The 16770-nt window shown below is 50.0% G+C and overlaps 1 protein-coding gene across 1 annotated transcript in view; it reads right to left on the bottom strand.

The window, feature by feature from the left end:
- The window catches only part of DPP6 (dipeptidyl peptidase like 6), a 681409-nt gene that overhangs the window by 28422 nt on the left and 636217 nt on the right, over positions 1 to 16770 (bottom strand). Inside the window, exon 17 of the mRNA XM_035029860.1 lies at positions 4926 to 4973. Coding sequence (XP_034885751.1) covers positions 4926 to 4973 — 48 coding nt within the window. The remainder of the gene's footprint in view (positions 1 to 4925; positions 4974 to 16770) is intronic.

Here is a 16770-nt window from a genome sequence, read left to right as displayed (position 1 = left end):
TGACACTGACTGCTAGCACCCGTCGGCCTGTCTCCCTCCTTCCGGGGCCTCTCTTGCATCTAGGGGGGTCCCCGTGAGGGAATTCTGGCTGGTGGAAATGACGCCTACCACTGCTAGACTCCAACAAATCCCACAAAATCGTTTCTTTCTTCCCGCCCACATGGCCAGAAGCGGGGTGATGGTGATGGGCCACAGTCTAGAAGGAACTTGCAACCCCAGTTTCCTCCTAGGAGAGCAACAAGGATCACACGACCTGGATTTCGTGGGAATGAATTACAAACCCTTGTTTTGCTGTGTTGTGTGTTGAACTATGTCCCCCAAAGATGCTGATGTCCTCACCCCAGTGCCTATGAAGGTGACCGTATTTGGAATTAGGGTCTTTGCAGAAGAAACAAGTTGGGTTGAGGCCATGAGGGGCCCTAATCCAATATGACCGGTGTCCTTATAAGAAGGGGAGATTTGGATACAGGGATGCACACGGGGAGGCCATGTGAAGAGGAATGGTGATGCTCGTACCAGCCAAGGAATGCTAGAAGTGGCCAGTAGCCACCAGAAGCTGGGGGACAGCCTCCCCGTCACAGCCTCCGAACAGTCACCCTGCCGACACCCCGATTCTGAGCTTGCAGCCTCCGGAGCTGCAACGGAATGCATTTCTGGGGAGCGCTGTTCTGGGGGACGTGCACTCAGATCCTGGTGGTGGCGTCCCCAGCGGCTGTCCCCACTCGTCAATGGACCCCTGATTCTACCCGAGGGGCACGGAGCCAGGATGAAAGCTGCTTTCTGGCATTCTGTACAGCCAGTGGGACGCGGCGAGAAGCCGGGACCAGCAAGAGGAACACGGGGAGTCGGAGGATGCGTTGCAGGTGCTCACAGGAAGCCGGTCACCGGGACCCCCTCGTACTTCACCCGAGCCCTGCCTTCCGGGCCCGGAGTGGCCGGAGGCTGGAAGTGAGGACATGCGTGCGGGCCGGCGGGAGGGCGTGCTGCAGCAGGTGGGGACGCACGCCGAGAGCCGCGAGGGCCACCACACTCTTGGGCCCTTCCGTGACACAGCCGGGTCCTAGCGACACACGAGGCTCTCCTACGTGAAGAGCCGTGGTGCAGGCCCGACGCCCTGACCCACAGGGATTCCACCACCCCAGGCACCGTGTCGGGGCAGTGGGCGGCCGCCTCGCCTCCGACCGCCATGCCTGAGTGTAAATCAGACCCTGACCCACGCCTCTTCTGCTCTGGGCTGGGGGACCCCCCCAGCAGCTCAACCACGGGATCGTTCTGTATCAGCCTGGCGGCTGGCGTCCATATTCCGGAAACCGCGGAGCTGCAGTGACAGCTAGTGACGCAGCAACGGGCCAGGTCGGGAGGAAAGCTCCCCAGAGTGTGAATCTGGCTGCGGGAAAACCGGGGTCCGACACGGTACCCGGGCTCGTAATGGATGCCCCACATCACCGCGTGGCACAGATGCTGTCCGGGTCCCCGTTAATCAGCGCTTTGCTGAGAGAGAGCACAGCAGTGTCACCTTCACAGGGAGAAGACCGAGCGCCCCCACGCAGAGCTGACGGCAGGTGGCGGACAGATGCTTCCATTTCCCGTCCGTGGGCCACGCTCTTTCCTTTGGGAAAGAGCTGCGACCGTGGCCCCTGAGCCCCAAACAGTGAAAGCTTCTCTAAACACCTCTTTCTAGGGGGTCCCCAACAGAACATGGACGACTGCAACCTCCAGAGCCTGGGGCCGATTGGGCAGAGCGGTTCATGCAGCCAACCAACCAACCGGGCGACAAGAAGGGGCTCGTCTGGTTTCCCAGCAGAATTAGGGAGCCGTCCCAGACCGAGAGCTTTCCCCCGCTGCCCATGCTGGAGGGCACATGGCGAATTCCTACCCGGACGCTCGCTGAGTGCCGTGTGCCGCACATACGTGGCCCCATTTTATAAACAGAATAGGCAACCTGTCCCATTACTGTTGTGAAGCATGTAGGATGTAGGCCGGCTTCATCCCCACATAAGCCCGACGGGGAAAAGTGGGGACTGGCACTCGGCACATGGGCTCACACTCCCGGCCCCCACAGCCCTGGAGCTGTGGTCACAGCCAAGCCTGAGTGCGGCTACCGGGCACAAGGCCTCCTCAGACGCAGGCGCCGCATCACCCCTGACCAGGACAGATTCCCAACAGCGTCCTCCAGGGAAGCAAGTCAGAGTGTGGAAGTGAATGGCTTTCTTAAGAAGAGCCACACCTAGCTTTCTTTCTTTCTTTTTTTTTTTTTTTAAGATTTTATTTATTTATTTGACAGAGAGAGAGACAGCGAGAGAGGGAACACAAGCAGGGGGAGTGGGAGAGGGAGAAGCAGGCTTCCCGCTGAGCAGGGAGCCCAATGTGGGTGGGGCTTGATCCCAGGACCCTGGACCCTGGGATCATGACCTGAGCCAAAGGCAGGCGCTTAACGACTGAGCCACCCAGGCGCCCCCACACCTAGTTTTCTTTAAAAAGGGGGGAAAAAAGCACCTAGAAATAGTTTTGTGTTTTTACTAGACTATAAATTAAAAAAAGGGGGGGGCGCCTGGGTGGCTCAGTTGTTAAGCGTCTGCCTTTAGCTCAGGTCATGATCTCAGGGTCCTGGGTCAAGTCCCGCATCGGGCTCCGGCTCCCTGCTCAGTGGGAGGCCTGCTTCTCCCTCTCCCACTCCCCCTGCTTGTGTTTCCTCTCTCGCTGTCTCTCTCTCTGTCAAATAAATAAAATCTTAAAAAAAAACCCACCCTTTTTATTTTGAAATAAATTCACAAGAAGTTTCAAAAATAGGGCCTAGTGTCCCATACACCCCACACCCAGCTTCCCCCCCAGAGTGACACCCTCTGCGACATGGTGCAGCATCCAGCGAGGACACCGACCACACACCCTGTTCAGTGTGTATCATTCCACAGATTTTAAAGAAGGGAAAAACTTCATAAAATGTCAGGAAATTATCTCTGTACTTTTTTTTTTTAGTTTCAGGGGTAGAATTCAGTGATTCATCAGTTGCATGTAACACCCAGTGCTCATCACATCACATGCCCTCCTTAATGTCCATCCCCCAGTTACCCCATCCCCCCACCTCCCCTCCAGCAACCCTCAGTTTGTTCCCTAGAGTTGAGAGTCTCTTACGGTTTGTCTCCCTCTCTGACTTCATCTTATTGTATTTTTCCCTCCCTTTCCCCTATGATCCTCTGTTTCGTTTCTTAAATTCCACATATAACTGAAATCATATGATAATTGTCTTTCTCTGACAGAGTTATTTTGTTTAGCATAGTACCCTCTAGCTTCATCCATGTTGTTGCAAATGGCAAGATTTCATTCTTTCTGATGGCTAATATTCTATCAGACACACACCACTGTCTATGTACTCTTACATTTAAACAAGCCCTCTAAGTGAATAGTACAAGTTTTCTTCAGAAAAAAAGATAGTCCAGTTGAGGCTTTTTGAAATATTTCCATGCTTCAAAGTGAGAATCATTGAAAGAGATTCTAGCATGAACACTTTTAAAAGAGGGCTGTCATGCCAGGCTGTGTCTGTCAACCCCACAGATGCCTGCCTTGGGGTGAGCGTTGGCCGGACCCCTCAGGCAGCCTCCCCTGGACCCTCCAAGCCCTTGTACCCACAAGAGTGGGCAGCCTGTGGCTGGGTGGGGTGCAGCCCAGACCATCGCACATCACACCCCGTCCCTACTGGACACGTGGCCAGACCCCCAAACCTCACAGGCTCCTAGAAGGCTCCCCAGTTGTGTTGGAGATGAGGCCTGGGGCCGGGCACCCCTGTGCCCAGAACACTGTCACCCCCCAGGGGGACAACAGGAAGGTCAACGTAGCCCTCTCCCCGTATTCTCCCCCCATTGATGGCCACACAAGTGTTTTGAGTGGGTTTCGTATCCTTCTGACAGCCCTTTTTTGGACTTCTTTTGCATTTTAAGTGATTTTAAAAATCTATTCCTGATGTTATCTTTTACTTTGGAATCTCTAGTAATTATTGGATAAGTTTTGTGAAATACCGTCATCATTGGGGATTACTCCCTAAATGATGTTTCTTAAAATCAGTCTATTTTATCTACCTTTGAACGCTCTGGCCACTTTCTAACCAGTGTCTAAATAGAACACTGGAGACCCCCTCTTCCACCCCCCCACCCCCCCTGTGCCAGCTGGGCTCCAAGTCTGACCACCAGGCCAGGAATCGAGTCACCGACACCGGGATGCCTTGATATTCAAGGGAAATGCAGAGAGACGCCTGCCATCGGGGCCTGAGGTCTGACCTTCCTTTAGAAGGCAAGACACAGAGTGGGGTCCTGCCAGGGCAGGTGGTACCACAGTGGGAAAGAGTGGGGGGTCGGGAGGAGGGAAGCAGTGGGGTTCCTCGGGGACAGGGCAGAGGAAGGCCAAGGAAGGGAGGGGCTGAGGGCACGTTCTCTTAATTCTCAGCTTTACCGAGGGTCTGCCTGGGACGGGAAGCATCATTTCCGATCCTCCGCATAAATACACGAGTATGCATTCGACTTGCATGGGGTCCCTCCAAGAAAAAATGTGCTGGGAGGGCCTCAAGTGAAAGCCCCTCATGCCATGAAGGCGTCCCCTACCCACAAGGGCAGGTGAGCCTCAAAGTGCCCGTGGAGCCCCCAGTGGAGGGCCAGGCTGCAGAGCTCTGGGCCTTGGGCTCCGTTCAGGGCCGCAGACGGGCCCTGCAATGGCTGCAGTGGTCTCCGGGCCTCAGCTCCTCTTCCGGCTGCGTGGCCCTGAGCGTCCACCACATTGCTCAATGCTGGCCATTGTGGGGGTCACTCTGAACTGCTAGGACAGCACCATCTCTGTGTCTCCAAATCAGAACACGTGGGCTGGATTCTCTCACAGAACTTCGGCTTCCTTTCTCCCACGGCACGGGAAGATTCCAGAAAAGAGCAAGAGGCACTTACTTTTCTTATCTGTTGTGTTGTGCACTGTCACCGTGGGGACTCCAGGACCTGAGTGGGGAGAGAGGAGAAGCCAGAGAAGAAACAGAGAGAAGGCTGTTTAGTTTATCTGACACACAAGAGAATCTAGCCTTCCTTACAGCTCGCACACAGCGGGCTGTCGCAGGCTACCTGTCTGACTTCGTGCCCTTGGTAATCACAAGGAACCCGGCTCAAACTCCCAATATGCACGTTGCGGAAAACCACAAACAGCCTTCCACGGAGCCGCCCTTGGTGCACTCCCTCCTCGCTCCACGGTCCCTGTGCTGACGCAGATCACACACAGGGCATCAAGTTCCGGTGAATGATTCCAGCGGCGGTCCTGGACGGGTTCGTCCCGGAGACGTCGTCGCCTCTGCTGGCCTCTTGTGACTCTTCGCAAACACTTACTAACCTAGCAGGGCTATTGTGCGGATGTTGGCCTGTGTGTCTGTTTCCCCCTGCGTGACGTCAGCTTGCAGCTTTCCAGCTCCGAGGCCGTCAGGAAGCCCAGAGCCCGGAGGTGTGAGGGAAGGTCCGGCTCCGGGCAGAGGGGCCCTCCTTGGCTTCAGTCTTGGTCAATGTCTTTGTTCTCTTGAGGGAGAAGAGAGTCCAGAAAGCAAAAGGGGCTTTCCAAATTATTTTTTGTATCATTTTGAAAGTATACTATGTGGCAGGCGATCGTTCTGGCCTCTGCTCTGCCCCCTTTGTGAATTCACTCTGTTCCAGCCAGCTGGACTTCTGCAGGCTGGAAGGGCGCCCACTGTTCCCTCTGCCCCAGACACTGGCATGCTTGCTAGTTTTCCTCATTCCAGTCTCTGCTGAAATGCCTTCTCCACCCACCCAGCGGGAGCCTCCTTGACTATGCCATCAGCCCCTACCCGTCCGTACTCCCTCCCCGTTTAGAGAGCTTCCCTGCTACGTTCTGTGAAGTTGGGACCTTAGGACGGGGATTTTCAGTATTTGCTCACTGGGTTTGTCTTCAACTGCACAAGAGTGTAAGCTCTAGAAGAGCTGTCTTACTCACTGCCATTATTTCTAGCATCTAGATGTGTTCGGAATATAGTTGGTGCTTGATTTCATATTCATGGAGTGAATGCTAAGTGGGGGTCACAGAGCATCCAAGAAGGAGCAGGGGAGGGCTGCCCCTTGGCTTGGGGGACTGGGCACAACGAAGGCAGAGAGAGGAGGTGGGAGGCAGGAGGAAGGCAGGGGGGCAGAGGGAGAGAGGGCCATGGCGGGGACACCGTGGCCAGGGTGCCGCCTGCTCTCTGCTTCAGGCTGGGGATGCGGGGACGCTCTGAACTCAGGGGTGGCCACATTTGAGCCAGAGGACAGGTACTGTTTGGGGAGAGGGATGGCTGGTGTTGAGCTTCCCTGGGATCATCATAACTTCTTGCATGTTTCTCTGGGACCACATGATAAGCGGCTCCACTGAGAGCCTGGAAACCTGCCATAGATCCCGCTATTCTGAGGACTTAGAGACCCCACTGCGGTGGCTATCGAGTGGAGGTCCTAGTCCAGGCCCAAAGAGGATGTGCCACTGAGGAGCAAGATGGGGCTGGTTCAGCCAGGCCCCGGCTAAGCTGAGAGACAGACTGTGGGTTGCACCAGCCATGGCCCTCAGAGCCTGTCCACGGCCCAGGGACTGGACCCAGACACTGCCCAGGGCACATCCAAAGTCCGGGAGGCCCAGGGGTCTTATTCCCCCCACCCCTTCCCTCCTCCACCATTCACCCATTAGATAGGATTGCCCAAAAAGAATGCAGGATATCTGGTTACATTTTAATTTCAGATAAACAATACAGTGTTTTGTCTTGGTTTGGTTTAGTATAAATATGTCCCATGCAGTATTTGGGACTTACCACTAAAAAAATTGTTGTTTACCTGGAATTAAATATAATTGGGTGTCCTGCATTTTTATTTTATTTTTTTTAAAAGATTTTTATTTATTTATTTGACAGAGAGAGACATAGCGAGAGAGGGAACACAAGCAGGGGGAGTGGGAGAGGGAGAAGCAGGCCCCCTGCGGAGTGGGGAGCCCGATATGGGGCTCGATCCCAGGACCCTGGGATCACGACCTGAGCCAAAGGCAGACGCTTAACGACTGAGCCACCCAGGCGCCCCTGTCCTGCATTTTTATTTGATAAATCTGACACCATCTCCCCAGGGGGGGCGGGCAGCAGTGATCTGAGAGTCTAGGAGTTTAAATCTAAAGAGACAGCACTTACTGAGAGGGATTTAAACATTGGCTGTGGGTTTAAATTATTGAATCAAACTAAGTTTCCTGGCTCCAAGATCCATTTTCCCCCGTGGGGAGCTCATGTGGAAGAACAGATCACTTATTGAGAAATAAAGAAACTACATCTATTTTCTTTGCACATTTCAGGGTGAGTAAATTTGCAAACAGAGCGTATCCTACATTTTTATTAATAATGTAAACAATTATTATTTATTTAGTGCCTACTACGTAAAGGTGCTCTGCAAGATCTATAATATGAATAATTCATAATCCTCACAGCAGCCCTATGAAGTAGATGCTTCTAACCCATATTTTACAGATGAGAAAACACAGGTTCTGAGAGTTTGAAGTCTTTCATCTCATCCATACAATCAGAAACTCATCCCTCCTCAATTTTTAATTCATGAACTTGATAATATGTTTCTAAAAAAAATGCAAACACTAAAGAAAGGAGTAGAGTGACAAGTACAACACGCTTCTGACCCCCGCTTCCCAGAAGGGACCTAAGCGCTTCTGAAAAGTCCTAAGATGCTTCTCTGTGGTCATATTTACACATAAGCAGATATTTTAAACAAACAGATACAAATAACATAAAAACACTTGCATGTAAGTTGGCAGCTTTATCAAATCTTAAGGTTGCACCCTATTGCCTTAGTTCTTGTTTATTATTTATTTTTTTTTTAATAAAACATAGAACACAGACTTGAGGGCACTTGTCCACCCTTTCCTGATCTCCGCCTGCTCCCTTCCCAGAGGCAATTGCTCCTTGGTACCTCCCTGCACACTTAGAAAGTCTCTCTGCCGCATGGTATGTACCCACAATCCTGGCTAGGGCCCACGCCAGCTAATAGAGCGGCCGGGGGGCGAGGCCACACAAGCGGCATTCGAGGAAGCTCGTGCGTGCAGCGCAAGTCAGCATGGGCCTGGGGTCTGACGGCGCTGGTGGGGCACGGCCGGGCCGCTCCAGGGCTGGAACGTCCTGCAGGCACCCTGCACACGCGCACGCCCACACCCACGCCCACGAGGAGGCTCGCGGTAGACCGTTCTGGGCGGCAACTATGCCTCAGCAACAGTGGCCCGGCTGGCCGTGAGCAGAGGGGCAGCCGAGATGCGGTGCATTCACACAGAGAAGATGAGCAGGCGCACGAGTGAGCAACTGCACATCCAAGGACATGGACAAGATGGAGAATATACTGCTGCATGAAAAAAACTTGCAGAACGGTAAATGCTGTAATACACAATTATACAAATATTTGTAAAGGCTGCGAAGCTCTTTTAACAGATGCACAATATTCCATTATATGGCCAAATGATCGTTTATTCGGTGCCTTCCCTACTGATGGAAGTTTAGGCTGGTTCCTTCTGTTTCTTGTTACCATAAATGGTGTTGCAGAAAACCCTCGTGCTCGTATCTTCGCACACAGGTAAGACTGTCTGCCAGTTAAGTGAGTTACCAGCAAGGCAATTACCGGGTTAGAAGGTTTTATGGTCAGCTTTCGCTAGATGAGCTTGAGGTTTCAAACACAATCCCCTACATTCAGTGCTTACAAACAATGGAAGTTTATTTCTTGCTAACGTTACATCCTGGTAGACACGTCAGCTAAGTCCCGCTGGGTTCTCTGCTGGGCGGCGTCTTCATTCTGGGGCCTGGGATGGAGCTCCAGCCCTCGTCTGGAACACGCTGGCTTACCCCAAAAGTGAGCCGGGGAAGACACCCAGGGGCTCCTAATATGTCTGGGCCCAACCGTCATTCACACTGGCTCTCATGCCTTTGGCCAAGGGGTGGGAGAGAGCTCTCCTGCGGGGGAGCTGGGGGTCACGTGGTGGTGGGGAGGGTCTCCGGGGATGGGGGTCTCTGTGAGACACTGGGGACAGTGGTCTACCATCCCCGGCAGAGGCAACACAGATTCTGTCTCAGTGCTTTCTAACTTACAGTGTATGGGGGGGGGTCTACATTATAACTTTAAACAATGTTTGTTTTTTCCACTCTGATGGGAAGATAATGTATCTTGGTATTTCTCCAATTAAATTTTTCAAATTTTGAGTGACGTGGGATATCTTTTCATGCTTATTTGACATTTGTATTGTGTGCATGTGGGTGTGATTGTGTGGGTGTGACTGTGTGCATGTGTGTGTGTGCATGTGTGATTGTGTAGGTGTGGATGTGACTGTGTGTACTGCGAACCACCCTTCATCTGCCGCAATTACACTTGCTTGTCCCCACGCTATTTAAGAATTTAGCTCTTTACCGTGGTCGCAGATGCTTCCCCTTTGTTCTTTCTAATTATCACTCAAAAAAGTGCCCTTAGCACCAATGGTAGCAATTGTCACACTGAATTGCAATTTTAAAAAAATGCAACTGCTCTGGGGCACCTGGGTGGCTCAGTCGTTAAGCGTCTGCCTTCGGCTCAGGTCATGGTCCCAGGGTCCTGGGATCGAGCCCCGCATCGGGCTCCCTGCTTAGTGGGGAGTCTGCTTCTCCCTCTGCTGCTCCCCCTGCTCCTTCTCACTCTCTTTCTCAAATAAATAAGTAAAATAAAATTAAAATGCAACCGCTCCTACCAGGTTCCCACCACACCCCCGGCGAACAGCAGATGGACAGACAGACACACATATACTCTCTCTGAAATCCTTGGGCTGGCAATCTGTGTCCCCCCAGTGCCTATTCAAAATCTGGGAGCCAGCGCTGCATACAAAATGTTTGCTGAATGGATTAATGGCTAATGAACAAAGACCTTTTAAGCACATACTTGGCTGTGACATATCAAGGCAGCAAATTTGAACCAGGCTAAGGAAGGATCTTGTAAGACCATCCTGTGTCCCTGTGTCTTATAATTCAGGTTCTTGTCCCTCTGTGGATACTTAGCCATCGCCCACCCCACCTTTTCTCTAAGTGCCAACAGTAGCTGTCTCCATACTGGGTCTGAATTGTGTTCTTTTCCTTGAGAGCCTCATCACAACCATGCCATATTCCCACTATTTAACATAGAATATTCTTTAGAATAGCCAAACAGACATAAAACAGACAAAAATTACATTTAAAGAGGACACAAAAGTTAAAAAGCAGCCCTTATGTATAATTTAAACCTATCGATTCTAACCTAATCCCATCCAACCTTCCAGATCCCGTCCGAAGGTCAGCCCCTCCTCTGGGAGTGGGTGCCCCTGGGCTGGCGGCCATCTGTGACCCAGGAACCGGGTTCTCTTCCTCCAACTGCCTGCCTGCTGGCTCCCTGGGCCTGGTGGTCTAGAAACACTGCTCTATGTGGGTTTTAAGATTACCCAAATAGTTTTCAGTTTTCTATGATGGCCAGGCTCCTGAAAATTGGCAGATGACTTAGGAAAGCACCTAAATTACAAAACATTTTCTCATAAAAAATAAAGAAAAAGTAGGAGAGTCTCAATTTGCAATAGATATTTAGACTTCATGATACTTTGATCAGGCCTGGGTTAGTGTTCATCTAAGAGTTCTTTAAGAAAAGAAGAGAAGGGACATGCCAAACACACGAACAGTATGCACAGGCTTTTGGGAGAGCCTGTAAGTAAAAGGAAGATCCTTAAGCCCATTTTAAACAAGAATGCTTTTACTAATGAGCCTTAGGAGGGGTTTCACTGAAATTTTAAACTGGTCTTCTTTCCTCTTCTTCCGAAAAATCTAATGCACACCCAGCCAACAACTCACAGGTTAAATGAGTTGCTTTGTACAGTATGAAGCTCTTGCTATTTTGTCCCTGCTGTCTGCAAGGCACTGCCTCTCTGTTATCTGTGCACAGATTATTGTGATGGAAATCTGGGAAATCTGGCTTTTTGCTTTATAGGCAGCCAGAGCCTCATAGGACTCTGCTCATCTGCTATTCTTCTGACAACTCCTGCTCATGGTTTCTTTTTCCTTTGCCTACAGCTCAATTCAACACGCATATATAAAGATTCCCCCATGTGCAAGGCATACTGCCAAGTCCAGGGAAACCGCCAGAAACAGATAAAGTATTTGCTGTCAGCGACTCAGAGTCTGGTAGGGAAGACAGACAGGCACAAACTAGGCTTTGTTGCCACACAGTGAGCACGATCGCCAGAAGGTGCGCGGCGGAGAGGTCGGCAAGTTGACTCCCACAAGCAGGGACACGGTAGGGAGGTTTGCTCTGGTTGCAGCTCTGCCCCCAGTTACTTTCTGGTCCCAGCTCTGCAACTTTCCCTCTCTGGGTCTCCCGTGCAGAACATGGGGTTGTCAAGGTCTGCCCTTAGCAAGAGTCACAGAGGCGGCTGCCTGCACTTTGGGGTTCCTCCCGTACGCCCGGCACCGTGCTGGGTGTTGGAGAGACCCTGCCTCAGCTTCCCAGCCTGCTGTGAGACTGGCACACACCACTGGAGCCTCCCTCTAAAATGCAGATGTGGACAAGTAGTGGGGGGCAGCGAGACCTGTACCGAGAAGGAGAGTCTGTTTTCCGCCCTTCCGGTATCTGGTCTTGTCTTAGGACACAGGACATGCTTTTGAAACGATACTGTTATATTTCACCATAAGCTCCTCTCTGCATCGAGGTGCCATAGTAAATATCCAATTAATTCTGTGCGTGCGTGTCTGTTGCCCTATCCTTACGCACGCACTCCTGCATTCACGTAGTGCATGCACGTGTGTGAACACGTGTGTGTAGGCATAAAAACACTTAATAGGATTCTCTTAGTCCTGTCCTGATGTGTCTGAAGTCCCTGGTAGGTAAGCCTGTCTCATAGCTGGTGGACCCTTGGAAGACGCACTGAGAGCATGAATGTTCAAAGCCAGGTGCAGAACCATGCGCTCACGGACAGAGAAAACTAGTTCTATCTGCTCAACCTTTGCTTCTGAAGACATAACTGCAGCAAAATCAACATTTGGCTTCTTAAAAACTTTCATTAGTGACAGAGACCATTTTGACTCAAGTTAGATATCTGACTTCCACGTGTATATTGTGGAATAAATAAATTGCTTCAAATAAATCAAAGCAAGGAATTCACAACCAGCACGTATGGCAGTCTTGATCCATATAATCCCTGCAGTCAGGGGCGGAGCATTCAAACCACAAAAGGAAAGGATCTGAATTCCACAACAGATTCACAAAACAGAAAACCTTCATTTTTGCATTTCTGGTTTTTGATGCCCTTCATGTCAGAACACTGATTTACACCTGCTTGACCGGATGGGGAAAAAGGACGCTTACAGATGGAAATGAAGTAATGCAGAAAGACACAAAACTGGAAAAGAAAAAAGTCATCAGAATAAATTAAAAAATAAAATTCACAGCGACCGTGCTCACCTTCATCCCTCTCCTCCTCCTCCTCGGGGAATGTTTATGTGACAGACAATTTGCAAGCAAGGCTAAGCCCACAGCATGCAAGCAAGGGCGCCACCTCCCCGCACCTCTCATGAGCACTGAGCAAGGGTCTCTGCTGGCGGGGTGAGCTAGAGATGGGCTCCTCTGCCCGGAATCCAGATCTCTCTATCTGCCAGCTCATGCAGTATGCATCCCCATACACGAAGTTTATGCACCAAGGTGATAGGATCGTACCAACAAACAGCGAGCCAGCCCAACTCCTGGCGCTTTCACAGAGGATAAAGGTATCTGTCCTAAAGAAGTATTTCCTAGTCCACGCTGCCAATGGATTTCGTTGCTGTTTGATTTTGAAACCTTGTGATCGCTCCCAGGGAACCTGGCACGTGAGGGTCTGCCTGCCATGCCCAACAGCACTGGGTTTTGCTTCAGCCGAATTCCGTGTGTCCGGGGACCTTGGATGAGGACACACTTCCATGTGGCAGCCTAAGTGTGGTGCATAGAAATCAGTGGGCTGTTTTACACACTCACCAAGGATGGTGAGAAATGTCATGGTAACTTGGTACGGTCACGTGTAAGCTCTTGCTCTAGAAACTGAGTGACGCTGAGGGCTGGTGACAAGGGCTTGAAATTCAGCTAGTGTCTTGGGGCTGTTGATTCATAAAGCCTTAGGTTTCATGAATTATCTGCGCTGAAGACATAGCATTATTTTTATGCCCTTTGGGCATCAACCTGGGTGGAGGTTTGGCATAATTCAGAGTCCAACGTATGAAAGATGGAGCTCAGCTTTGCCCGTTTTGCCAGATTAGGCAAACTACAGGAAAAATGATGCAATGCACAGTGGTTGTCGCATTTGTGCTGAGCAGGGCTGAGCCTGGATCCCCACCGTGGCTCGGGTGCCGCCATGTCCCTCAGACTGATGACAATACTCATTATCTGTGATTCCAGAAGCCCTCTGATGAATTTCAGCTAAAGTTCAGATTATGTTTTTTTTTTTTTTTAAGATTTTTATTTATTTATTTGAGCAAGAGAGTGCGTGTGTGCATGAGCGGGGAGGAGGGGCAGAGGGAGAGGGAGAAGCAGGCTCCCTGCTGAGCAGGGAACCCGACGCAGGACTCGATCCCAGGACACTGGGATCATGATCTCAGCCAAAGGCAGACGCTTAACCGACTGAGCCACCCAGGTGCCCTCAGATTACGTTCTAATCTGAGCGCCAATGGTATCCTTACGTCTAATCTCTTCTTCTATACCTGGCATTTAGGAAACTCTTACAACTTTGTATCCCACACAGGGACATGTACAGTGTCTTACTCAAAGTCAGTGACCAGTTGATATTTGCTGATTAAATGATGGATACAGAATTTATTGATGGGATGCACCCCTTGGGAACCTGCGAGGTTGAGTGGAGTCAGTTCAGAGGCTGTGGCACGTTCTTCTGAATAACCTCACAGTTGTCAGTTACCTGTTTTAAAGACCAGCTCTGGGCAAAAGATAATCTAGAGCTAACTTCTGTCATGAAGGTATTGCGAGTTTGTTGACTGCATCAACGGTCGACAGCCACGCCTCCTAGCAAGGAAAGGGTTAAAGGGTTGTAGCTTTCTTAGGCGTCTGCTACAGAAAGACTGTATTCTAAGGGGCATTTGAGAGTCTTCCCAGCACTGTCCTCTCATCAGAATAAGTTTACGATTATTCAGTATCTGAGGCAGGCCAGCGTTGCAAGCGTCTTGCATAGAAATACCTCCAAAATATCCACTTAAGTAAGCCAAACACACTTCCCACGCTGTTACACACGGGCTCTCCCTACAGCTGATCTTCATTTCCGTCAAGCGGACTCTTCTTAGGACTTAACCTTTTTGCCCCCACATTTATTTAATCTGCAAAATGATGCAACAGAACTAGATCAGAGGTTTTCAAGGGAAGCACTTGGGAGCCTTGTGAGGGCCTGCTATTACAATGCTGAGCATCCCAGTGAGTTTCCTTTTGAAGAAAGGGCCCTGTGGCTTAAAACACATTATAAAATGCTGGGATTAGAGGCTCTTTAAGCTCCCTTCTGCCCTGCCATTCTATGCATCTAAAAATATTCCCGACACCCTCCAGCTAGAAGTCCTTAGTTCTCTGAATTATTTAATAATTGTTTTACTGCTCGTGTTTACTGCTTTCTCCCTGAATTACTGTCTTCATGAACATGTACCATCTCGGCAAACTAAAGCCCCAGCCCTGGAGAGCAGCGACTGCAGGAGCTCGGCACATTGGGCTCCCAGCAAACGGAGCACCCTAACTAAACATTTTTCAAAATAAATGAACAAATTTATAAAAAGTGTAAGATCTCTTGGGGGATCTTGTGGGAATGTGGATATAAAAGTCTTCCTTTGCTTTGGGATGGAAAGGTGGGAAAAGAAGTGAGAAAAATAAACCAACACAGATGTTGAAACTTGGGTAATCATTGTTCTACAAAACATCACCAACACTGGGGAGAAGGAAAAAGGCAGTGATACTTTTACAGAAAGAGAGTAAATTTTGTGCATGGGGCATGTGAGCATGTGTGTGTGCACCTGCGTGTATGCACATATGTGCGTGTGAGCATTGTGTACCTGCATGTATGCACATGTATCTCTGTGTGTGAGCGTGTGTGTACATGTCTGCACATGTGTGTTAGCATGTGTGTGCCTGTGTGCACCTGCATGTATGCACATGTATCTGTGAGTGTGAGCGTGTGCATGTGCATGTATGCACACCTGCGTGTATGCACATGTATCTGTGAGTGTGAGCATGTGCGCATGCATGTATGCACATGTATCTGTGAGTGTGAGCGTGTGCACGTGCATGTATGCACACCTGCGTGTATGCACATGTATCTGTGAGTGTGAGCGTGTGCGCGTGCATGTATGCACACATGCGTGTATGCACATGTATCTGTGCATGTGTGTGTGTGCATGTTCTTACGTGTGTATGAGTGTGTTGTCCACACCAACAGCGTGTTACTAAAACTCATGCTTTAAAAACTCTATGAAAATAAAATCTCTTCCCCCCAATTTCCTCATTTTTGTTATGTCAGTGGGCAATTTAGAGTAATTTAAACAGAATTAATGATGTAGAACACCACAGCAAAATACCTTATAACACATAAGTGAATGCTCTGTGGAGAAGTAGAAATGTAATTTGAACAGCCACATGAGTGACACTTTTAATTAATTTTCTCCTGCTTTAGTAGCCGTGTTTTTAAAGTGTGACAGAACAGATGTTCTCCCTTAAATACCAGCCCCCTAACTGCACACTGTTTTTATCTGAAGTCTCAGTTTCCCGAGTGGGCTGGGACTGGGGGTGATGGAGTGGGCATGCTTCATAGGAAAATACTTCCAGAAGAGAGAGAAGAAAACATCAACCAAATGCAGTCCTTCCCTCGGTCGGGGGGCCCGCCTCTAAGCAAGGGGTGCATCTTAGAAGCAAAGCCTCAAGAGCTCCCAAAAGGCCAGCAGAAGTGGCAGAAATGAAGCTCACAGTAATTAAATAGGAGCGGGACCCAGAGGGTGGGCCTCAGGCTGACTTTGGCGCATCAGAGATGAACGGGGGGGCTTTAAACCCTTCCTGGGAAGCATTTCTGAAGGTCACGATGTGTCTCAAGGTGCTCATTACCCACCCCCGCTGCCCAGGACACAGACTTCTTTAAAATCCTGCCCAGGAATCACTTCTACCTCAACTGTCACTTCTTAAACAAGACAGCACTAATAGGCACAGTGGATGGATGTTTTGTTTACTATTTTTCGTGGATTCTGAGACGCCAGTGACTGCGAGATGAACCACTGGTTTAAATAAGATTTTACTGGGGTGCCTGGGTGGCTCAGTCATTAAGCGTCTGCCTTCAGCTCAGGTCATGACCCCAGGATCCTGAGATCCAGTCCCGCACTGGGTTCCCTGCTCGGCGGGAAGCCTGCTTCTGCCTCTCCCACTCCCCCTGCTTGCATTCCCTCTCTCGCTGTGTTTCTGTCAAATAAATAAATAAAATCTTTAAAAAAATAAATAAGATTTTACAGAGATGGCAAGATGCATGTTGATTTCAGAAAAACTAAGAATGTGAGAAGTCTATCTCAGAAGCAAGGAGACGGTGTCTCGCACACCCTCTATCCAACTCCAGCTGTACCAAGATCACCGGGAGGGCCTTTAGAAAGGTGGAGGCTGGAGGGGGCCACTCCAGTCTCCAATTCCACAGTTTGTGATGGAGCCTGTGAATTTGCACATCCAGCCGAGCCTATGTGCTACTCTTTGAGAAGCACTGCTCTAAGGTAGT

This window comes from Mirounga leonina, unplaced genomic scaffold (assembly GCF_011800145.1).
Source record: "Mirounga leonina isolate KUSES-001 unplaced genomic scaffold, KU_Mleo_1.0 Mir_321, whole genome shotgun sequence".
NCBI classification, from domain to species: domain Eukaryota; kingdom Metazoa; phylum Chordata; class Mammalia; order Carnivora; family Phocidae; genus Mirounga; species Mirounga leonina.
Note: the sequence above shows the minus strand (reverse complement) of the source record. Positions and strands in the feature narration are given on the sequence as shown.